The following is a 26,269-nucleotide window of genomic DNA, read 5'->3' as shown; positions in this document are numbered from 1 at the left end:
ATGATCTCTAAAGGTCTCTTCCAACCACTACCAACCTATGATTCTGACTCTCGTCTACGTTTGTTTATGGACCTTGTTACTTCAACTCTATCCCTGAAAGAAAGAAAAATTTAAAAAGCTGTATTTTGTTTTACATAGCAGATTTTACTACACAGAATGTTACTGGCATTTCATTTAACTGACTGTATGCAAATACACCATACATCAGGAGATGCCATGACTCAGAATCTTATGTGCCCCAATAGCTTTAACTGGAAGAGGGCAGATTTAGATTAAATATCAGGAAGTTCTTCAGTATGAGGGTGGTAAGACACTGGAACAGATTGCCCAGTGTGGTAATGGGTGCCTCATCCCTGAAAGTGTTCAAGGTCAGGTAGAATGGAGCTTTGAGCAACCCGGTCTAGTGGAAGGTGTCCTTGCCCACGGCAGCAGGGTTGGAACTAGATAATCTTTAACTCAAACCATTCTAGGATTCTATGTGGTACACAAGTAGCCATCATTAAAGAACATCTAAATTTATAAACAGGGCCAAATATGGAGGTTACACTCCATAATCTGCTTTTTAAAAAAATCATACATTCATGTTTTATTGGGTTATTAACTACTGACAAAAACTTGGTTTTCCTGTGACAACTGACAGGCTGTGGAGACATCAACATATGCACATCCCTCCTACAGCAAACAAACTTGCTGGTCAGGGATCTCTAAGTACATTTACTATCATAAAGTACTCTTCAACACATTTTAAAATAAAGGAGAAGAATGTAGCAGCTCTTTCAAAACAAATTTATATTCATCTTTCATTTTAAAACTTCACTTTTCAGTAAGTCAAAATGTTGAAAGACATAATGATAAGGGAAAAGTGGTATATTCTCTAGAGATCATCTGTGGAGCTTCAATATAACTCATGATTTTTTAAGTCAATGCTTGAGGGCAGGAAGGTTCTTCAGAGGGATCTGGACAGGCTGGAGCAATGAATGAGGCCAACTGTATGAGGTTTAACAAGGCCAAGTGCTGGGCCCTGCACTTGGGCCACAACAACCCCATGCAACACTACAGGCTTGAGAAGGAGTGGTTGGAAAGCTGACCGGAGGAAAAGGACCTGGGGGCGTTAAGCAACAGCTGACTGAACATGACACAGCAGTGTTCCCAGGTGGCCAAGAAGGTCAACAGCATTCCATCTTGTTTTAGAAATATTGTGGCCAGCAGGACAGGGAAGTGATTATGCCCCTGTACTCGGCTCTGGTAAGGCTGCACCTCAAATACTGCATTCAGTTTTTGTTCCCTCACTACAAGAAAAGGCATTAAAGTGATGAACTGTGTGCAAAGAAAGGCAACAAAACTGATGAAGCATCTGGAGAACAAGTCTGACGAGGAACGGCTGAGAGAACTGGAGTTGCTTAGCCTGGAGGAGTCTGAGGGGAGACATGATCACTCTCTAGACTACCTGAAAGGAGGTTGTAGAGAGGTGGGGGTTGGTCTCATCTTCTAAGTAATAAGTGATAGGACAAGAGGAAATGGCCTCAAGTTTCACCAGGGGAGTTTTCCATTAGATATGAGCAAGAACTTTCTCACTGAGAGGGTTGTTAAACTCTAGCACAGGCTGCCCACGGAGATGGCGGAGTCACCATACCTGGAGTTATTTAAAAGATGCACAGATGAGGTGCTGAGGGACATGGTTTAGTGGTAGGCTTGTCAGGGTTAGGTTAGTGGTTGGACTGGATGATCTTAACCAACCAAACAATTCTACAATCCTACGAACTAACAAAAAGTTTCCTCACAAAGAGACTGAGTACATTAGTATTTGGAATGTTTAACATTGAAGAAATAAAGTTGACACCCTACTTAATACTACACTTATTTAATTACTATTATTGTTTTAAAAGGCATCAACAATAGTATCCCTTGAAAATAACATTTCTCAATTGTGAAGCAAAACTGATTTTGCCACTGTAATATAAAGCTGACATGAAAAGATGTCTGAAATATTAGAACACCGTACTGCCACTGATAACTACTACCTGAAAGGACAATTTGGAAGAGACTCCTCTTCCAAAGAGGAATCACATCTTGGACCACTTTTTTTCCATTGGTTTTATTCTTTGCAATTCAACAGTTGCTGGGAAAACAAGCTGAAATTTGTCATACAGTAATCACTCTTAAAATATTAACAAATAGTGCTTTTATAGCTTTTAAAAAGTATAATCCACTACCAAACTGCAACAGAAGTACAACCAACCTTTTGCTAACTCCATGCATGCCTCTGCACACACCTCACCTCATCTCCACGACTCTTCATATGGTCCCGTTTCATAAACTTTACAATGCTATGACAGCAATGTGATCTCACCCTTTTTTATTTAAATTAAAATTTCATTGCTGTCATCAAAGAGCCACAGGACAAAAATTAATCCATTACATCTACTTTGTTAAATACTGTATTACCAGAGCAGAAACTCTCTTGAGAGCCAGGAGTTCGTTTTTGCTTAGTAAAGAAAGAAGTACTCTTCAGTCAAGTGAATCCTATGGGAAGGTAAGCAATTCTTCAAGTGCTTTTTTAATTCACAGAAAGAATGATTCAGAATCATCTGCCAGGCAGCTTCCTGGTTTTCACATGCTTGTCAGCACCTGGCAGCCATAGTTCCAACAATTCACTTCCTTTTAAAGTTGCTCCATTTCTGTCTGATTTTATAACACATTTTCAAACATGACTGCTGTATAGACAGATACTTTGCTGCTATGACTTTGTTCCTGGGCTCACAATTAACTTTGAAAATCAGTGAAACAAATCCTCATCAGAAAGAGACCAAGGGCAACAACCTTTGATATCTAAGTTCTTGAAATATATGCATAACTTCTGAATCAAGCTGAGCAAGATGATATGAAAATCTCATGAACCACCTCTAACATTGATTCACCAAAAGAAGGTAGGGACAAGTTCAAGGATACAGAAGCACCCACAGGACAGGAGTACTCTTCTGTTCATCAGTCAGTCACACCACAGCTGCAGCACAGGAACAGAAAGTTGTGTAATCCATTATTAGACGGACAGTAAGATAACATTTTTTGTTCTTATTTTTATTATCGAAAAATATTATTTATGTCTGAATTTGGACAAAATTACCAATACAGTAAATATTAGAAACACAAAGAGCTTTTAAGAAAGCAGTAATGGGTCATACTCGTGTTTATTGGAAAGTTGTTCCTGTCTGGACTGTAAGCCTTGGAACTACATGCACAGCTTTCATTAAAACATATGTCACATCCTACAGGAAGGTATTTGTTACGTAATACTTTTCACAATAAGCACATCACATTTGGGTTTTGAACTCATATATTGCATTACTAAGAGCAATTCTCATGGTATCCAGACCTCCTAACCTTAAAAAAAGGGATTTATGGACAAATGTCAGAGCTTTCTCACACCAACTGACAAATATAATATTCAAAATTAGTATTTTTGCTACAAAATCATAAACCTCAGAAGAATAGTTAAACATACTACATATTGAAACTGTAATGGACTAAACAACGGAATCCATAACTTTAAGAAAGTTAAGTTGGATTATCCCAACTAAGATTCTGTAAATGCTATGGAGCCAAACAACCTGATGATAAGACAGCATAAAGCCTCCTTTAAATCCAAGACTTCAGTAAGCAAAGAGCTCTTAAGTGTGAACATCTTCACTTTATTGTTGGACTAAAAGAACATTCCCCACTCCATTTAAAAAGAAGTAATGCCTAAAATCGTTGGCACAGAGATAGCATTCTGAAACTAGGCCATACAAATGTCACTTCATTGTTGTTAGTGAAAGAGAGATCGACTACAATAAAACCTTAGCCAGCACTGCAACAACATTATGCCAGCTAAGCAAGCCCTGAACCAGACCCATGGAGCTTTGCTGCCTTCCTGTTATATACTTAAACACTCTCTACAGATGCTTATATTTATGTATATGGAAATGCATGCAAGCATTCCCATTCCACTTCAGATTTCCTTAGCATACAAAATTCTGAAGTTATCATATAAACCATTAAAAAAAAGCATTTGCATACAAAAAACTGTATGAAAGCACAGCAAAAACCTCTCAAGTAATTCCTTAGTATATTCACTTTTATTGCATTTCAAAACACATATTCAATGTAAATACTGCGTAATGCCTTGTTCTCCACATACTGCATCACTGGCTTGGAAAATACTTTGTGAAAAAAAAGCAGATGGCTTGCCTGCTCCAGCTCAATTCACTAAGCTATCCATGTGAATCACAGAACTTCAACCTGGTACAGGCTGCAGAGAGGTCTGCTCTGGAAAGCAATCAGAATGCGACTCTCACACGCTTACAGAGTGGGCATGCAACTATGCTGTAATCCTGGCCATTTTCACAAATAGAGTGAGAGACAGTCATGGGGAAAAAAAGTGAAATAAGCCCCAGCTATCTAATCAGTATGCACAGAAAATTAATTTGCTGGTAGATGATCCAAGTACCACTTCCTGATGAAAAAGTCATAAAGATCTTCCTCCATCGTGCTTACATAACAGAGGACATAAAGGAGAAAACATAACATTCTATATAACCTCTTCTCAGACACTCTTTTTGATTATTACTATAACAGTTAACAATTGTCTAGTCTAGATTCTGCAATTCATCTCCTTATGTATATAGAAATTATTTATCTTGTTGTAGTTTTAACTTATTTTAAACAAATGTACCCTGTGGATTAACTTAGTTTGAAAACAATACACATAAATAAAATAAACGTTAAGAGATTTTAAATGACTTTAAATGATTTTCATGAGACACCTTCACCTTGCTATCTTCTACCTGTTATCTTTTTTTCCATCAAGAACATTAATAACTGTCAATACCATTACAAGGTATAACTTAGAACATACAGTTTCCCAAACCTACAAGGAGATGCCTGTCCCAAAATATTCATTGCTTTAAGTCATAAATCTAGAAGTTATTAGTCCAAAACCTGAATTACAGCAGTTAGTTAAAAAAAATAAATCTCATATCTGAATAAGCTATCATGACAAACTAAATTTCTGCATACTCTCCTAACCCTGATTAGTGCACTGTACAATAAGTGACTACTAATTCCTTCAAACAAGACAGACAGATGGAACAAGCAATGCTGTATTAGGGTAAAAATCCCAACAGAAGTAGTTTCATTAAGTGTTTGGCATGCGGAAACTGCATCTCAGCATACTTCAAACAATAAATAATGAAACAAGGTGGAGATATCAGGTATCTCCTGCTTTGGACTTTCACTTCTACAAAAACAGGAAACTTCAGACATAAGAAATATTTTACTGACGTGCTGTTACGTCATCTTTATCATTTCCTGACGTCCTGTCATTAAGCTGCTGTGCTCATGGAAGTAGAGCCTGCTACACAGTGCAAGGCTGCTCTCAGACCAGAGACCCTGCATTGAAGCATGTGTGAAGGGGTGATCTGAGGACAGACCACTTGCCTTTACCAAGAACAGCATCCTTGCCTTCGTTGGTGTAATTAAGTCTAAAAATCCTTGCAGAAACTCTAGATCCGGGACGTTTAGAAGGTCAAAGTGGGCACTTTTTGCAGATATAATAATGGATTCAAGGCACAAAAATAAACCCTCCTGTAAACACTCGGTCTGGGGATGATCGTTTTGCTTCAAAGGAGCATTTGCAGCTTGGGAGAACTAAGCCATAGTGCCAGCATCTGATAACTCCGCAGAGATCAGCATCCGCTTGTCACCTCTCTTGGACATCAAAGGCTGCAAAGAACTTTACCAGACTGAAACAACTACAGTCTCTGAAAATATATATATATATATATATATACACACACACACACATATATATATATATACACACACACACAGAGATATATATATCTTACATGATAAGCTGGAAGCAGACAGTGCACTTTGCTCACCTCTCACGGTGGCTACACCAAGTCGCATCAGCACATAGGACTGCTAAAAACCTGGTTTAAAAGTGTCATCTTACACAGCAGCGCAAAAAAAAAAAATTAAATAGTTTTTAAAAAACCAAATCAAAGCCCGCTGTGCCGCGCTGCGGGTGCCCGCGACACGCACTCACCGCTGCTACCGCTCCAGGATTTGAGCAGAGACTTGATGCTGATCTCGAAGAAGAGGGAGTCCTGCAGGCTGAGCATGGTGCCGGGCAGGGCGGCAGCCGCCCGCCGGGCCCGCGCCGCTGCCGCGCGAACGCCCGGCCGCCCGCCCGCTGACGCAGGGTGCGGGGGGCGCGCGCCTGACGGGGGAGGCGGCCCGCGGGCCCGGGGGGGGAAGCTCCCGCCCGACCCCGCCTCGCCCGCCAGGCCCCGCCCTCTCCAGCGCGGGACCCGCACGGGGGAAGAAAGGGACCCTGGAAGGGAGGGAGACGGGCTCCAACCTACGCAACTGTTTGTGCGTAAAACCAAAAAAGGGGCTATAAAAGGCTGCTTGCGCTCTACCGACTATTACATGAACTCCCAGCTGACCTGTGAGAAGTGCAGTGGATTAAATAAAACTGGCCTGCATTGCTCTGTGCTGCGACTAAACTACGATCCGCAAAATAAAAGTAAAAAACATGAAAAACAAGTGCACTGGGGAGGTAATATTCCCATGGTGGATGTCTGCAAGAGACCCTAGAGACATCTACAGCTAGCAACAGTATGATTTTTTTCCTTAGTATCTTTTAAGGGCCTTAAAGTAATTCCAACATTTCTGATTTCTTTATTTCATTCAGTACCATCTCACAGTATCTTACATGTAAAAAGGCTCTGGATTCCTAGGGCTGCAATCCAACCTTTAAAGAGGGATCAAGATACACCACTCTTCTTTTGGGATAAAGTAAGATAATCCCATCAATAGTCTTTGCCCATTTCAGCACACAGTTAAAGCAGTTTAAGATATATCTCCTTCTCTCTTCAACCAGTGTCACATACAGTCAAACCATGTTAGCCCTCTGTCAGCTTGAGATGACATAAGTCAAAAACACATCTCAAAAATGTCTTGAGATTTTAATGCATAAATCTAGAAGTAGGTGAAAATTTCAGAGATATTTCTGCATACTGACAGAAGAAATTATATGGATAAAATAATGCTTATTTCCATAACTGCTACCAAATACAGGTATAACATTACCCTTGGGTGAAAAAATTGAGAGAACTGAGTACTCAAGTTACTGAGACACTAGCTACTAACAGTTAATTATGTCTAAACTATAACTTGACCCACACTGCACAGATGAACTAAAAAATTAATCATATGAGTCCAAGAGTGATTAACTAAACTTGCTTTAAGTTTCTTTTTGGTTTTTTTTTAAACTTTTAGAACTACCTCCCATCGTGTATTAAGAGCAAACTACCCATGAGGAAGAAACCATGCCTGGGCCCTCAGATCAACTAGAATTATCTGCAGTGATCAAAAAATATTTAAGAATTGTGTACATCAAATACTTTTGGTGTTTTGTGGTTTTGGGTTTTTTTTGTTAGGGTCTTTGTTTTGTTTTGAAATCTACACACATACACGCTTCTCCCAAAAATTAACATCTCCCCATGCAAAAACCATTTTTGTATAAGAAGATATGAAATTGCTACCTGTATCTGGATAGTCCTCTATGTTTCTTCCCAGATAGGATATAAAATGAGCACCCATTCTTTGGACATTGCATCAAACTTTCTTTGATAAGCCTGTTTCAGGTGATACTGCCAATGCAGTATCCTCCAGTTACCTCATATTCCCTTTTCATCACTTCTTTTATGAATATATTCAAAGTTATACTTCAAGCATCCCGTTTTCATCTTAATAAATAAGATACAACAGAGGTTGTATTTTGTTATGAGTAGGATATAAAGGTCAGATTTTGGAACCAGCTGATGAATTTCACCACTAATTTGAAAGACTGTATTAATTATGGTTTGTCTCTGACTGCCTTTAACACTGGGCTACAGAGAGTTCTTCAAAGGAATCCTTGTTAACAGTGTGCATTCCAAAATCATGAGCCAACTCTCCCAGCACCTCAAAAATAATGACTTTTTAAAATACACTTTGGGTTCTTTGTAGTTGCTCTTTCCCCTTCTTCAGCTTTTATTCTTTAAGTTATTAGTGCCAGAAACTTATTAAAAAACAATCATCCCAGAAACCCCAGGGGATGTACTAAAACAACCCCACAGAAATACTAATCTCAATGTTTCACCTTCTGGAGTCCTGTTAAGAAGATTTTCAACAAACAGAAGCGTTGCCAGTATTCCTATAAAACACTGTTTCAAAAGTTAATGAAAAGCAGGAAATATTTTTTAAAATTTGCATGTATTTATCATATTGATATGTTTGACCAAGCAAGCTACATGGCTTTCTGCCATGGCATCTGAGATTTGTTGTCTTATTATTTATTCATAACATCAACTACTGATCACTGTTGATAGGGATTCCCCAAGGATACCAGCAAGTAATTTTAAGTGCAGTTAAGCTCAATAGAAAATTTTAGCCCACTAAAAACTTCCAGAATGTTAAGAATATTTTGAGAACAGTATATACCAAGAGTATAAAGCTTTCTTTCCAGAGATTTCAGTAGAAGTATATGAAGACTAGGAATCTATAATATTAGGAACAAAAAATACTTTGTAAATAAAAATCTTTAATATTACAAGACATAAAAATACATAATACACGTTTTCCTACATATAAGCACAGACCTAAGTTGGATTCAGTGGACAAAATTAAATTGAGACTGAAGAACACTTTTACTGCCTACCCCACTCAAAGCAAAACAAAATACAACTCCATTTAACAAGAGGGGTAATCTGTATCTTACCATTCTCATATAGGCATCAATAGCATAAGCATCACCTTATTATACCACTGTGCACAAGCTTTCCAAGCATTCCTTCTTCATCACCCAATTTACATGTCCTTTGAATTGAATTAATGAAATAACCTATCAGATAGTAGAATACTCTGAAAATTTCCGGATAAACTACTAAATTTAAAATGTAACCTTTTGTTTTACTTTTAATGGAAACAAGAATAGTAGAAGCAGGAAAGAGACCCCATGGATTACCAGCCTCTGTATCTTGCCAAGCGAACACAAGGCTAATCCACTAAGAGCCCAATAAAACTCATTGTATAGAGTTACAAGGTATCATCACTGTATACTTCTACAACTGTGTAAGGAAACGTAATTTACAACATGGATTCTTTTCCAGTTCCTCATTTTCAGAGGGGAAAATGAAGCAGACTTCTGGAAAGTACACTGTGTTTAAACTTGAGTGCAACAAATATGCCCACTGTGAAAGAGTCTAAAAATACCTATCACTTTATATGGGAAGTCTTCTGTGAGATTATTATTATACTACTTAGAAGATGGAAATGAAAGCACTTGCATTTAACTATAAGTCAATAGCTTTGATGTGGCACCGTTTTATGTAGGTGAATCTAAAACGAAACAAATTGAACATTCCTGCATATTTATATTAGTGGGCTGATTAAGTAGACAAATCATACTCTGTTATCTTGACCATCTCTGTAGAAAACAGCAAAAACGGCATTACAGAATTCCAGTAAATATGTAGTTTATATACTGATCCAAATATCTGCATACCTTTTGTTTCTGGACCAGTGATAAGTTCCACTATTTAAGGGAGCAGATTACTATAAAGTCTGTGGCTTTGATAGTTTCTCAAGAGTCAAGGTGAGGTACATGTGCATTAGCACACAGGTTATCAGTAAGCTCTTAGAAGAACATGGCCAGAATAGGACTGTAGGTGTACTAAAGCAGAAGTGTCCAATCTGCAAACACAAGTGCACACTACTAAAATGATTAATGCAAGTGCTCATTCCACACCATGCTTTTTACACAGATATGAAAATCTTTTAGTAAAGAGGATGTCTAAAAGCAAATTGCTTGAGGCATTTCAGCAACCTAAGTCTGCAGACTTCAGGTTGCAAATAAACCCATTATTTTATCCTAAAATAAACATTTTAGGACTGTTGTGAAGTAAACCCAACTGCTCTGCAAAGTATTAGACTATCCATTCATGGCACTGTTCAACCATAGCATGCTTGACCCACACAAGCACAGTCAATTCCACACATCAAAGAACACACACTTTGTTGATGTAATATTCAGTACATGTTCAGCAAGTCCAGTCACACCACAGGGAAGATTTGCCCTGGGTGTTGTAAGTAGCTTATAGGACCCGAGCAATGTCAGAGACCAGACACTATTGTGCCATAGATAACACAAATAACACAAGTTTCCTTCTCTTTATTTGTAGCATTTTTAATTTAATCAAAACATTTCTAAAAGGATCTTACTACTTTCTAGGATCATCACATTTACTACAAACATTTATGCAAAGGTTATTTGTACAGCGTTTCTTTAATTCATGTAGCATCATGCCATTTTCTTGCTGTTCCAAACTCATCTCTACAGGCTGAAAAAGTAGGGTGACTTTCATGACTGAAGATATTCCTGGATAAATTATCTTAAAAGAGCAATATTTAATTTGGTCATTTAAAAGCAAACTTTAAAAAGAAATAATATTTTATGTCATTCATTTATGTTTTTATGTTTCACAGGGAACGTTACAGATTTTTAGCTTTAGCCTTTTGGTTTTATTTTTCCTGAAGTGTTATTCCTTAATTCTACAATAGCTTTATTTCTCTAGGAGTATTATTCAGATCATACTACCTCTCTCCCTCACTGCAGTTCTTGCTGTTTTCTACTAGGATGGTTGAGATAATATAATATACCTACTTATCTCTCTACAAAATATTTTGCATTAATCATTCCAGTATAAATATTTCATTTAAAAAACACAGTTAAAGGCATTCTTTTAAATTCTGTAAAAACCATGCAGTCACTGTTGCTTCCAAAAGTTTCTTTGAGGTTTTCAGTCCTATTACATTCATCTTCATGATGATATAGATTGTCAAAAAACGCATTCAGGCAAAGAACCACATATAATATTTCCCATTTAAAAAGAATTACGAGTTCTCGAACTACTTCTGGAAAGACACTCAAGATGCTCAGCTTTTTTTGCAGAACATAGTCTTTTAGTAAGATCACAGGGGTTACTGTTAATATGGAACTTTGCAGTAAGTTAATGTGATCTCATTAAGAGTATTAATTCTACCTTAAAAAGAAAATCCAATGCAAAAATACCTTACATATTTAAAGAAACAAAAATTAAATCTTAAAAAAAAAAATAGAACAGCTTTCAAGGCAGTTTAATGAAGATCCTACCAACTTTGTAAGGATTTATACTAAACAGATTTCAATCTGGCCCTTCCTGAAAATCCAGCTTTCCAGATCAGCAAACATCAAAAGATAACAAGGAAATGAATCAGTAATAAAAAGGTGAAACACTTCAAATAACCCAGCAGATAGTTCCAATATGATATTTAACCAAACTCTCTCCAAGAGGAAATGAGACAGATAAAATCAAACACGAACCCATAGCTGTTACAGTATCCCATGAGCCTGAGAAATTTTCACAGGCACCCCTGTAGTTAGAATTCTAGTGAACCCAGTGATTTACTCCCTTCTCAGATGCTCAATTTCAACTTTCCATGCTTGCAAATAAATCTCAAAAACCTTTTAAATTTTAAAGGTATAAAGTCTGATTAGTACAGTTCTGTCTGTCTCAGCCTGAAATCACTGCCTTAATTCTGATCTGCTCGACTCTGTATTGTGTCAGCCTCTTGACTGTGCTTTGGCATCAACATGCTGGTTTTGGGAAACCAGCACTCCAGTTTTCACCAACCTTTTAACTGGAACCTGTAAACAGTTATGGAGCTACACAGAAAATCCTTGCTTAGTTACTGGTTGTTTAAATGGACAGAGCAGGGAAAGGCTTAGCTCTGTTACCCTACAAGGCCTTAAGACAACTGCTACGAATCAGCTATGTTTCTATTTCTGTTGCTCCTCCCAAGCTGCTTGATGTCTGTGCCACTTTTATGGGAAACATCATATTCACACTATGTGAGGATCAGCTACTCTATCCCTATAGAAAGCATGATGGGGAAAGGGGGTGAAGTGAGGAATCAAAGAGTTTAGGACTCATCCAGGAAAACTTAAAAAAACAAAACTGAATTACCTATGGGATAAATTCAGCACAGAAGTCCCAAGTCTGTTAAGTCTCATGAATGCAATAGTACTTCAGCAGAAGTTCCCCGATGCAGACTCCCACTGGACTTGCACGGCAGCTGAAGGTGCTCGCATATTTGCTTTGCCCTGTGCCAGGAGAGACATTTCTGCCTTCCTCCCTCCACCATAAGCAAAGCTGAGGATTTAGTCCCAAATCACAGCCATTGGCAGCCTGCAGCCCAGTTCTGCTAAAACATTAAAGCACTTTACAGCCCTCCATAATGCAGATGCACATCCAGTTCAGCCACCTCTGCCACTAGAAGGGAGAGGGATGGGGAACTGCACAGTTACAAGTGGAAACTACCTCAGGTGTCTCTACTAAACCTCCTCACATACACATTTCCCCCCACCAACTTACCCTACCGTCCCCTAAATGCCTATATAGGCAGCAGTCTCACAAGCTCTGCACACACAGTATAAGGACTTTGAAAGATCTAGTTACAGTTGGGAGAAGGAAAGCAAGTGGGAGCAAGGCACGGACAGGTAGTTTTCTCTCAAGGTTTCAGCTCCTGAAATTGCCATTCCAAATGTTTCAGTTATATGCGGCAGGAGCATAAGGAGCTCTGTCATCCATTATCAGAAATAAATCAAATTATTACATTAAGGTTGCATTCTTCACAGCTGAACTAAATTGGCATATTTCTTAACTTTGAAGCTAGCAAATGTTTGCTGAGCATTTTTTAATGCTTTGGTAACCAGGATTTAAGCAATTAAGTGCTTCTCATGCCAAATCTTACAGCTTTCCCGTACATCTGAAACAACAGATATTCTCATGAGACCCTGAAGTAGAAGTACAAAATAAAAATGCTTTAAAGATTAAAAAGGTAATTAATACATATACATTGATTTTCGAATCAGAATTAACGGAGTTCATGAGTGTCATTTCTGAACCTTTACCCTCAGCAAGGGTGCTGTTACATTTAAGAAAAGCAAGAAAAGAAATACAAACTATCAAGAAGGGAGAAAACAAGAAGTAACAAACTCAGAAGCAGCTAAATGCACAGAGATCAAATACCTAACACACACTAAAGTGTCACAAGGCCACATTCATCTTGGAAGTTCAGCACATAGTCCACAGCACAAAGTTCCCTACAAAGTGCTTAAGCTTCTGGACTACAAAACAGCCATGGCCAGCAGATGCACCTGAGTCAGCACTGGGGGAGATCACCTGGCGGCTACAAAGCTCATCACTTCACCTGCAACACCAAAGAAAGCTCTCCATCCACACCCTGGCAACTGGAGGAGCAGATGAAATGGGAAGGGGCAGTATCATTCCACAGTAATCTCCACTAGTCAAAGAAAAATGAAGATCTGAAATCAGATGGTAGAAACTAGTTCAGGTTAAGTGGAGACTATGCTTATGCTTTTTCTATTAAAAAGAAAATTCTTTTTCATGAATAAATATAAACACCAAAAACCTTCAAGAACAAGCCAAGAACCTTGCTTCTTCTGTGAGAGTCTCCGTTTGCCAGTACCTTTTAGAACTTGGCTGGAGAGCAACATGCATGTCAAGTAAAACAGCAGAGGCCACAAACACTGCTTCCCAGGTATACTTCAACAGAAATTGCTAATTGAGAAAATATATTCCCAACTGAAGAAGGCATTCATGACACTTCCTTACTTGAAGGGCGACTTAAAGATTATTCAAGTTAGAGACATGCCATTTACTGCAAATGGAAAGGCTTTCCAAAGTAGTCCTTGATCAAGATAGTTGAAATTTTTTTCCCTTAGTTTGGATCCACATAATACTTCCTAGATGGAACATATATCAAATTGGCACTCACAGGGTACGAATCCTTCTGTTATTGAGGAACTTAAATGAAACTAGAAACATGGAAGTCTAGAAAAGCCTACATAAAGACATAAAACAGCTAACAACTGCAGCCAACAGAAACTGACAACAGACATCGAAAAGTATCTTGCATTACTCAAAAGTGACATGTCATACCTTCCTCTTCCATTTACAATTCGTGTTTTCTTTAGAAAGAGACAAACCACCTCTAGAGAAGATTAAGACTAGTTATATCACCTGTAAACTAAAACTTGTAATTTGAAACACAGACTTTTAAGGGTGAAGAATTAACAAAATGTCAAAATTATAATCTTCCTGTAACTTCAATCTGAATTGCTGATGTAACTAGCATGGCATCTTCATATGTAACTGCTGATTTAATCTTCCTGGTAAGTTCTATATTGACCTTACGTATACTTCCTTGAGCATTGAGTGGGGGAGGGAAGGTGTATTTTGGATTTTTTAGCTTGGTGGTTGGTTTTAATGTGTTTTAAAAGACAGGAGGTTTTTATGTAAAGGAAAATGTCTCCTTAAAAATATGCCGAGATTTTGATACTACATGCTGCATTCTACAAAGCCTCTTACAGACTTTACCTTGGATCTCAGATAAACATTATTGAAAGCAGACAGAAATGTCACCGGTTATGTTTTTAAATCTGTTCTACATGCAAGAGATTTACAGTGTGACTCAAAAAGGAACAACATGATAACCTCTTCCCTCCTTCTCAAAACATCACTTTCAAGACCTGTGGACAATTTAGACACAAAGAATTTAAAAGAGTACTTTAATGTACTTGTATTATCAATATACCATAGAGAGAATGGTTTTACAGTAGCATATATAATTATTTTTGCAATGAGTTTCTCTTCATCTTGTTGACTTCACCACTTCACAGCTTCTCTTAATCAGCTATCACAGAACGTTCTGAAGACTTGTTTTTCTGGCTATATTAAATTTTCTCTCATTGTCCCCATATCATCACCTCTCTTCCCCTCTCCAAGTCAAAAGCTTCATTTCATCTCTCTCCCAACTATCTTAAAGTGTGGCTAAGAAAGGTAAAGAGATATTTACAGTCTCCTCCCAGTAAGTTTTATCTGCATTATATCAAAGAATTAGCCTAAATACAATGTTTTAAAGATTACTTGTAAAGAAATGTCCAATTTCACCTCTATATTTTTTTTCCCCCTTAATTAACTGGAGTTCTTGCAACTTCTGGCTTTTCAGCTTATGATCTGCAGGACAGAAAGACAAAAATATCAGAATAAAACCCAAACACCAGGATTACTGACATTCACTCCCTAAGTTTGCCAATTGGTTCTCTCTCAGCGTTCCAGTTTCCTGCCTACCCATTGGTATTGAGAAGGAAGGCAGGGTTTCTCTTGATTTAGCAAATTGAACAGTCTGAAGACAGACATGCACCAGTAATACCACAAATGAATATACAAGACAACTCTACATGTGAGGGGGTACAGTATTCTTTTTCACAGCACTGAGCCATTGGTTCAGCTGTCATATGAAACCTTATACTAACCTACTTAAGCCTAAGAAAGCCTTTTAAGTTCTTTAAGTCCTAAAGATGTATAAAACCTACAAATATGCAGTAATGATCTATTAAGCAAACAATAGTGTTAAAAAAATTCTAAGCTCTGTTCACCATATCTCAAGAGAAAAACAAATTAATTACCTCCTAAAAAAATCTGTAAGTATGAAGAAAAGGCCCTTCTGACCTATCTGTGAGTTGTACTGATACTCATCTAGAAAGAAGCACTGTTAAAATTACTTGTCGCTCTTTGGGATGGGGTAAAGGCAAGGTATGGAGAAAAGGAAACAAACCAACTCCAAAAACAAAACAAAACACACCCAAACCTCCTAACACAGAAGGAGGGGGGAAAAAAGTATATTGATTGTAAATTCCTGCATGCTTATTCTTCAGATGAAACCCTGAGACAGTTACAGTAAAAGCATGTTAGGCATCCTGCCAAGTATACAATACAATTAAAAAAAAAGGGGGGGGAGGGGGACACGACACAATCATAGTTGAGGTATCTCCTAGAACTATTACATCATCTAAAAAAAAAAAAAACCACCAAACTACCACAATTAAACATAGTTAGAACCATAGAATGTTAGGGGTTGAAAGGGACCTTTAGAGATCATCTAGTCCAATCCCCCTGCAGAAGCAGGTTCATCTAGTTCAGGTCACATAGGAACATGTCCAGGCGGGTCTTGAAGACCTCCAAGGAAGGAGACTCCACAACCCCTCTGGGCAGCCTGTGCCAGGGCTCCATCACCCTCACAGTGAAATAGCTTTTTCTTGTGTTTAAGTGGAACTTTTTGTGTTCCAGCTTCATCCCATTACCCCTTATCCTGTTGCTAGCTACAATAGAAAAAAAAGGGATGTCCCAACCTCCTGACACCCACCCTTTAGATATTTATAAATGTTAATAAGATCTCCCCTCAGTCTCCTCTTTTCCAGACTAAACAGCCCCAGTTCCTGCAGCCTTTCCTCATATGAAAGATGCTCCAGTCCCCTGATCAGCTTGGTGGCCCTGCACTGGACTCTCTCCAGCACTTCCCTGTCCCTCTTGAGATGAGGAGCCCAGAACTGGACACAGGACTCCAGATGAGGCCTCACCAGGGCAGAGTAGAGAGGGAGCAGAACCTCCCTTGACCTGCTGGCTACACTCTTCTTGATGCATCCCAGGATGCCATTGGCCTTCTTGGCCACGAGGGCACATTGCTGGCTCATGGTTAGTTTATCAGGACTATCAGGACTCCCAGGTCTCTCTCTGCATAGCTGCTCAGTTCGACCCCCAGCCTGTACTGGTACATGGGGTTGTTCCTTCCCAGATGCAGGACTCTACATTTGTCCTTGTTGAACCTCATGAGGTCCCTTCTCTGTTATAGTTGATTTTCCATATAAACGGCAAAATGAACAAATCAGAAGTGTACTCCCTTTGCACTTGGGTTTACTTTTAAAAAGACTTGCTACACGTTATTTCAGTTCATTATTGACTCCATTCTAAGCAAATGCCTTACTTACAAACATTTACCCAATGCTCACTGCTTATAAGCAGTAATAATAAAACATTCCATCACTGCACTTAAAACTCTGGAGAGATGCTTGTATTTCCATTTATGTAAAATATTAAAGAGTTCATTTTCCACAAATCAATACACTTAAAATAGAGGGTATCCAGAAGGTGACTGCTACTTTTGGTGATGGTAAGACATCTAATGCTGCCACCACTACTGATCAAATAGGCCTTCTCAGTGAGTTGATTCCCCATACCAATTAATCAAAAATACTGCCCAAAACATACAACATTTTCTGCTGGATTTGTGAAATTAATGAGCTCAGGGAAAGGCCACACCACTGTCCAACAGGAGATGGAGAAGTGCTGCACAGCTGGGAGTATGATTGTCCTTTTCATTGTCGGCAAAGTGATGTATCAGCCTCCTCTGCTTGTAAAATCACACTCAAAAAAATCGAAAGAAAATCCTCTTTCTGTATCTTTCTGTAAAGAGCTTCACAAGCAAGTTCCAGAAGCCCTTAGGAAAGGTTCCTTATTATTTCTTACAGAAAATACACACAGAACAATTTCCTGGGGTATTACTCAAGCAAAACAATGCTATCTGCTGTGATAAGATAAAAAGGAGAGAGGGCTACAGATTTTTATATAAATAGCATTCTGGATCCCAAATAACATGATGGATCAGTTTCTGAATGTAAGCGAGAAGCAGAGATTGGAGTGGGGGGGGGGGGGAGCCATGATACTTAGTGGCCTACTAACCCCTCCAGTCTTCTCCAGCTTAAACTCAGAACTCAGATACAGAAACAGACTTTTAAGCCAGCATTTATTGGCTTCTTTCTGCTTCCCTAGCAGAAGCACCTGAAAGGAAGGAAGTTTAATATTTGCAAAAGGAGATGTTTTCCATGCACAGAAATAAACTTGGACACTGCAAGCAATGGGAATACTCACAACACTGATAAATTTAACATCTCTTCTGCAGTTACTGCAGGTTTGACATACACAGTTAGCCATTAAGACTGTTCTGCAGGATTAGATACTCTGCCTTTATAACACAACCAAAGCGCAAAGCTGCAACAGAAGGGCATGTTTCACACAACACAGGTACAGCTGCCATTTGCCAATTTGCACAGAGCAGCCATAGAGTTACCCTTGTTTCATACTACAAACAGCAAAAGAGAGAATACTAAATAGTTCATAGATGTGTCTGTATGTGTACACACTTGTATGGTGTTTTTCATACATGAAAATACTTTACCTGGATCTTTCAAGCTCATCTTCTATGTTTGATTTGGATTGTAACTTGTTTGGGCAAGAAATTTTTTAAACTGAGAACATGTCAACTCCTAAATGCCACAGCAAATACAAAAGAACTGTTTGTTCTTTCCCTAACATGTATGAAGTGTTGTGATGCATACCATCACATGCAAATACTTCAGTGAGTGAACTATGGTTTATTTCTAGAATTCTAATAATCTTATAAATAGAAAAAAAGAGTTATGCTAGACTTCTGAAATACACTTGAAATTATTCTGATGGAAGTTACATATTTTAAAAGATGTGTCACAGAGCATATGTTTCTAAGGTCCTGGTTTCAGCTCTAAAAGAAGACACTAATTGAATTAACATTTTGAAAGATAATATTGGTAAATGTTTTAATTGTAAAAATAACAATCACTTGAATTCCACAGAAAATATTTGGGTCAGATATATGCAAATCCAACTGAATAGTATTATCAAAATGATACTTTTATGCTTTGGGTGTCAGAAACAGATTTTTTGTTCAGTTGGTTCGCTTCTAAAATATTTTCATACTTTAAAATAGTTGTCAGACTTAGTATTTCACCTAAACTCTCATTAATCCAAAATATTTCTAAACAGCAGCAATAAGGAACAGTAAGGAAAAAGAAAATAAACAAACAAAACCCACAAAACAATCACTTTCAAATTCAAACACATCTAGAGGACAAACCATTTAAGCTTAAAAAAAACCTATGGAGTTCCTGAACAGATTCATATTAAATTTTGTGGTGCCTTAACACCACATCCTCTGATATTAAGCAAGTTAACAACATTTCCCCAAATCATTCTACTGCTTTGTTACCTGTTTTGTCAGCATCTCCCTTCTGCAGCATACCCAAACTGGTAAACACAGTAGTTCTTTTGCTCTGCTCCAACAGAGCAGTTCATTCCATTACCAAGACACAAAAATAGAAATAAGCAGATAATTTAAAGAGGATTCAGCTACTATCTGCTGTTGTAAAAGCATGATCCCAGAACAGACTATAAGTCTGCATTTCGCAGATGATGACATCACACGATTAAGTGATATTATTACTGATTTCCACAAAACCTCTCAGTCACCATTTAGCAAATGTTTAAAAGAAAAATAGAAAGAATAATTTAGAAAAGAAATTTCATCTTCAAAAGTAGGACTGGTGTATTCCATGTCTACTATCCTCATTTGCTCAAACTATTGAGAAAACACTGAACAAGGTTAGAGGAAGACACCTGTATTGTCTACAAAGTGTAGTCTACAACATTTTCTTTCAACCTGGCACAAAGACAATTCTATTTATTCTGAAATTATAATATTTGAAATAAAATATTATTTAGAAGTAAGAGCTACAAAGAAACGGTATTGTAGCCTAAAAGCTGAACTGATGAGTTACATCTATGGAGATATTTAGGCTGTGCACATCACAGTGATATCCAACCATAAAATTAAGGGCTTTACAGCATTCAAAGTTAAACGAGGACATGAACCTGGCTAAAAAAGCATCATCCTTTCAGACACCATGAGCTTCTGACAAGAGTTTTCAAGCATACAGACAATAACAGTCTTAACATAGCCTACTCTGTAAAAAGTCTTCAACAGTCCACACCATTAAAAGATCAACTTATCTAATTAGTTACACACAGGAACAACTTGTTTAACAAAATAGAATTGTCTCTGCTTTGCCCTGCTGCTAACATTACTCAACCTGCCACATTAAAAAGAAAAAAAAAAAGTGGTTTATATTACAGTCAGAAAAGTTAAGAAAAGTCTTTCCAAGGAAAATCCTTTTTCCCACCACCACAAACTTAAATCCATAGTTAAAGCTGTAAGTTCACCACCCTGGATGTCACCATCTCTAATCTTAGCAGTTAAGACACATAAGGGAAAAAATTTCAGGGACACACCAATTCCTGAAAATAGCCACTACATGGCAAAGGGTAGAAACTGTGCCTCTGAGAGCCATCAGGATCCAAGACCATAAAGGCTCAAGACTGTAGCATTTTAGCTGAAGGAAAAAGAGAAAAAAAATAGTTCAGTTGGATTTTCCATTGCCACCCAGTTGAACTATCTGAAGAAAGAACATTAACTCATTCTACTCCTTTCTACTAGCACAATACACTGTAGTATTTAGATGCTAACAGGTGGTTAAAAATAATTTTTAAAATCTTCATCCAAACAATCTTTTCCATCTTTTGAAGTCAACAATTCTCTATGGAATGTTCACATTTTTACTTAACTTTGTTAATCTACATATTTTGTTTATTTTTGGAAATCTGCAATCTTCACAACTAAAAACTAAAAAGGAAAATACAGACTTTTTTTTTTTAATTAAAAAAGGAAAGCCTTTGAAAATTTAGGTGATTTGAAAAACAGGGAGAGAAAAGATGACACAAAACTTCAACCTTGCACTGCAATCAGAGCTCTGTGCAGCACACGTCTGTCTGGACAACTCTTTAAGTTGTAACACAGCTATGATTAGGCACTAAAACTCAAACAGGGAAACTCAAAAAGAAAAGTGAGGCATGCAAACACAAGGAGCACATTAGGAATCCTCCAAAATTGTTTTCAAATAGGTCCCTAACACATCTTAGCATGTTAATGATAAAATAGTTCTAAAACTGAAGACACCATTATAGTGACTCTGATTAAAAGGCCTTTTATAATCCAATTCACCAACTTCGCAAAATAATCATGACCTGAAGAAAAAGCTTCATATTCAGTTTTTACCAGGCTGATGACATGGATACATACTGTAATCAGGATGTAAAACATGTGTCTCCTCATCTTCATCTATTGTCTGTCCTAAGGAAAACAGCCTGACACGTCTCATCTTCAGTAGCCTTGGGGAGCTTTCACGGGCAGTACTCCTAACGTCCGGAACTACGTCTCCAGAAACGACAGTGGGAACAATTTTTTTCAGGAATTCCATTTTGACATGCCCTCTGTGTTCTCAGCATTTACTAAATTCAGAGGTTTAGCTACACGTTACGGAGCGTGGCTCCCACACCAACTTCCTTGAGCACAGAGGTGGACTTCTCCTAGTGATGTCACATTGAACCTGGGTGGTGCCAACACCAGCACGTCAGCTGCCAGCTGCTCCAAGGCAGATTTTAAAGACGTCTAACTGTACAGACCGATAAGAAAACCAAACAACATGAAGCCTATATATTTACTGACGTATGCTGAACTCCACACTAGAAGACAACATATTTAGCACTGCAACAATTTTAAGTGCTAATAAAATGCATGGTGTAGTTTCAAATTTCTATCTGACAGAGTTCAATAGCTCTTAATTTTCATGAAGTGCACACAGAGTGTTCATCTGCATTTAAAAGATAACACTTATCATTCAGAAAGTCTACACACCAGCTTTACAAACAGTGTCTAACAGCACCACAATTTAAACTATTTGCATCTTGTACAGTTCTGACTAGCTACAAAGACATTACCATTTATTAAATATTACCAAGTTTTGTTTTGCACAGACTTTGATGCTATATTTACCACTCAAAATACTCAAATTATCCTCCAGAAAACATCAAGTACAGAAATAATCTGTCTCATTTTGTCCAAACATCCACTTCATCCCTAGGGCTACTTCTCTATATGTTGTTTCCAGGCACAGCCTGGTTTAGCTGAGTTCTTTGGTTTAATTTGGGGGAAGTTTAAACGTTGTTCTATATTTAGCTTAAAGAAGCTGTTATGAAAGATGTCTTGCATTTGGAACAGAAATCTCAAGGGGAAAACAAAGAGACATTGGAATAGAAGAGAGTACCTTAATGCTTTTTACATTTGGGAATATGTACCATAGTATAATTAAAAGTATTACTCTATTTGCTGGACTTGCAGTGGAGATCCACAGACACACTACTAGGTGATAGTCCCACTTCATTTGCCACCAAAGATTGTTTACACCACTTAAGAGGAAATCCACTAATACTTACTCGGAACATCTGAGTGACAGCTCATATGCTTCTGTTAATTTTATGAAAGCAGCTCAGTGTCCAAGATGTTCCTTGTACAGATTCAACACATCCAACTTAAGCATGAAGTATATATACTACACTAATTACACTGCTTAAAACAGTGTTAAAACTGAAATCTGCTACTGGGTTTAGCTCTTGGGGAGTTGTTTTGTTTTCATCTATTAAAAGTATGTAGAGAGCCATCTGTTTCAGGTCTCTGAGTTCCAGTAGGTTCAGTGTTCACAACTGCCTGCTCAACTGGATTAAGCTGTCAGCCCTTCACTAACCAACTCAATGGTCACATTCCACAATTATTAAATCTAGTTAAGAACACCAAAACTGAAAAATTTGTTACATGGCCATTAAACTTGTCACCTATGACATTTTTCAAGTTATATGTAGTCTGAAAGTGTGACATCTCTTGCAATCAAATCTGCATTAAAATCCCCAAACATTCATCTGTTATTTCCCTTGTAAATGAATACAAAATTCTACACTTGTTTTTTCCCCAGTAAATCAATACAAAATTCCTATCATCATAAAAGACAACTTGTTTGCATATTCTTTCCATCAATGAAAGATTTGGGGGATCAAGCATAAAAAAGTGCATAATGACTTCATTCGTTGCATTTTTTCCACCAATATGGAAAAAGTTACACAGAATATAATTTCAAAAAAACCATTTTGTGTTCTGTGAAAAAGTTTTAAGACATCATAAAGATAACTTGCAATTGTAAAAGATCACACGTCATTATAAACTCAAGCAATCATTTATTCATAGCAGCATTCTTGTCTATACTTTGCCCCAGTTTCTAGAATTTCGGAAAAAAAGATAAATTCACCTATGTCTGTAAGACTGAGAATGTTTCCCATCATCCCCTTGACAAACTGCAGTTTGCAAAGAAGGGAGTAATCAAATATATTGAGTTGTACTTGAACCCCCTCTGAAAGGTTCAATCTAGATACCAAAATGCTCTAAACCATGCTATGACGGTTTTATCATGCATGTGGACACAGAGATGACAAAGAACAAGTACCTAATGCATCCCTGCAGTTAAATGCATAAGGTATGACTTCCTACACAACATGCAGCATACAGAAATTGGCTGTGAGTTTAAAAAAATAAAAGGTTGAAATGATATTTTTTTAAACAAAAAATCATAACAACCTTTCAAGTAATAGGACCTCAAACAAGAAATAAAAATCATCCACCATACTCATGAACTTATTTCAAGAATTTGGTAAACTAATACAGCTTATACAACACAGTGGCATCCAAAAGCTTTTGATTGTTTTTTCCTTCAGAACAGCTTTTGTTTGACTCTCTAAAAACAGACACCAAGGAGTTTTCTGCAGAAGACAGTTTGGGATACATACATATATATATGCTTTTATATACTTTATATGTGTGTATGGATGGTTGGTTAACTCCAGGACTTCCATACTTTATTACATTCTATGAAAACAAATTTCATAAATAACGAAGCTAAGATAGAAAACTTACATTTCTGTCTATGTCACTTCACATTTACTCCTTTCTCACATTTATGCTTACCATCTTCCACTGTGTATAAACCACAGTTGTACATTGCACTATCTGAGCAAGCTTTACAAACAGCCTGTCAGAAGAAAACATGAGAAGTCTTACAATTTTTATACTTAAATCCATCATTAAACAAGTAAAATAGGATACAAAATGCCTTATTTGATAAAGTTTATCATTTTCTTATTTCAAAATCTCTAAATAAGAATAAACAGTGGGAGACTCAGCTTATATAGAACTAATATTTGTATAATAGTAACTCCTCTGACGTCTTTCCATGTGTTACACTCAAAGAACAACTCTAATTTTGCATTGAATTGCCTGCTGATGTCCTTCAGGCTTCCCCTGCCATGATTCCACAGCTAGTGATGTAAATAGCAATAAGATCATGTTCAAGCTCCACATCCCTCACTAACAGGAACCCACATTAACAGGAGGTTGCACATGAAGAGAATACAAATAAGTTATGCAACATACAGAAAGTACTGCCACGACCCACTGAGTGATCAGAAGGTAATGGCATTTCTCAGCGCACTGTCCCGTTGGATTAAATCTGTCAGGATGCAACCAGCAAAGCTGTTTGACAGAGATACAAGGGAACTCTGTTGAAGTAGGTGAACCTGCTAATCCAGACACATCCTAACAATGAGAGACACTGAAAAAACAGAACACGATCAAACATCCCTGCGAGAGGGAACTACCTGCAAGTGCCTTGAGTTCATATTTCTACATAATTTCTAGAATTGGCAATAAGAACAGTACAAGAAACTACGGAACTGACAACATACTAGGAAATATGATTTTAGAAGACAGCCTAGATGCTCCATATCCTACCATAAACATGCAGTATTTGACGCGTCTCTTCATGAACTAGCATGCATTACAAGCTTGAAGTTTGGTAATACGGAATGCTTCTAAAACCATACCACCTTGCTTGCGCAAATCCATCCCAGCCCTGTGTGCTATCGCAGGGAGGGCACAAGTTATTACAGCCAAGACGCAGGCTGGGGGTTTTGGGGGACGGGAGGCAGAGTGGAGCCCTTTGGCCTGACCGGGATTACCGTGGCGGTCAGGGCGCGGCGAGGCCCGCCAAGCCCCCCTCCTGGAACCCGCGCCCGGACGGCGCCAAGGGCTTTGCCCGCAGCGCCGCCTGCCGGCGGCCGAGCCAGGCTGCGCCCGCCGCGCTCGGCAGTCGGTCCTGGTCCTCCTCCTCTTCCTCCTCCACCGGCCCGGCCCAGCCCGGTGAGCTGTTCAGGCAGCCCTCGAAAGACAGGTGGGTTTAACCTGGACTCATTTTGCCAGTGCCGCACAGGCCGCCCTGCCAACGCGGCTGAGGGGCCCACCAGGTGGCTACACAGCCCCTCCAACACTGGCAGAAGTCAACAGCCCAGGGTAACTTTGTTGGCACAGCGGTAACATGTTTTCCAAAACTCCTATCTATAACCCTACTGGCTGACTGGTACAACCACATAGCCAGAGAAGGCAGCTGGAGGTATCCCTGTGCCAGCAAGATGGAAGCATTCACTGCAAACTTCCATCACTGAAATCCAAATCTCACATGCCATGGTGTGGCACATCCATTGGCACACAAAACCCTTGCTTTCTCCCAGCTTCTCGGCAACGTGAGTACATTGGTAGGACATAACACCACCCAAAAGCAAAACTATCCTCCCTGCTGCAACGCCAGAACCAGAGGTACTGGCCAAAACAGTTTCTACAGCCAAGACTCAGCAGTATGGGAAGAGAGCAAGCTTTGTCTTTTGAAAAAGGGAGTTATGCAAAGTTGCCAAGTTATGCAAAGTGGTCTCTACCTCAGTTTACAACTCTGAATGTTAACCAAGAAACGTTAGTATTCCTTGAGTTCAAGGGGTTCCACTACGTGTATTTTGAGCCATTAGCATGCACCAAATAAGCGTCATTACTATTTTTTCCAACTTGCTAATTTATATCCGACATCACTGTTTCAGGTGGAAGTGAATCTGCTAAGGAAACAGGGCAATTATGATAGCACCCAAATATTTAGGAAAACAAAAAAGAAAACACCACACCCATTTTCCTTCTTGAGTCTCAAAATAGAAGTCTAATTTGGAAGAATTTGTCTTATCCCAATAAAAATAATCTGTCCTTCCCCCAAAACAGTCAAGACCAATAGACAGTACAATATATAACTGAACACAGTAGAACTCAAAATTGAACCTGCAGTCTAGCCTGCAAGTATAAATTAACATACCTGCATTAAATTCATGAGAGGTCTTGGGTAATGGACAGTTGCGTTATACTTGCTAGGAAATTAGTAGGATACTGTCACAGAAAAAACCTTAAAGACCAGTATAAGCAGGGACAAAGCAATGTACAAATAAGCCACCTCTGTATCAGTGTAAACTTGTCATAGCTATTAATTTGTATTGAATAAATATTTCAAACCTAAGTCATTTAATCTTTCTGTAGTTTAATTTTATTGTGGTTTTTTATTTTAATGTAAGCACACAAATGTATGCATTTATTTTAATGC

At 38.2% G+C, this 26,269-nt stretch overlaps 1 protein-coding gene across 12 annotated transcripts in view; it reads right to left on the bottom strand.

Moving 5' to 3' along the window:
* FRYL (FRY like transcription coactivator) overlaps positions 1-26,269 on the bottom strand; it is a 174,571-nt gene that overhangs the window by 122,413 nt on the left and 25,889 nt on the right. For 5 of the 12 annotated variants that reach the window (XM_061991896.1, XM_061991897.1, XM_061991898.1 and 2 more), the window contains exon 1: positions 21,001-21,297. The exons of 3 other annotated variants lie outside the window; for them this stretch is intronic. In XM_061991896.1, coding sequence (XP_061847880.1) covers positions 21,001-21,178 — 178 coding nt within the window. In that variant the 5' untranslated portion in view covers positions 21,179-21,297. Of the gene's footprint in view, positions 1-6,088; positions 6,106-21,000; positions 21,298-26,269 lie in introns of those variants that run through there. 4 more of the 12 variants (XM_061991899.1, XM_061991908.1, XM_061991902.1 and 1 more) reach the window with 2 other exon arrangements.

The sequence above is a fragment of the Colius striatus genome, chromosome 3 (genome assembly GCF_028858725.1).
Source record: "Colius striatus isolate bColStr4 chromosome 3, bColStr4.1.hap1, whole genome shotgun sequence".
NCBI lineage: Eukaryota > Metazoa > Chordata > Aves > Coliiformes > Coliidae > Colius > Colius striatus.
Note: the sequence above shows the minus strand (reverse complement) of the source record. Positions and strands in the feature narration are given on the sequence as shown.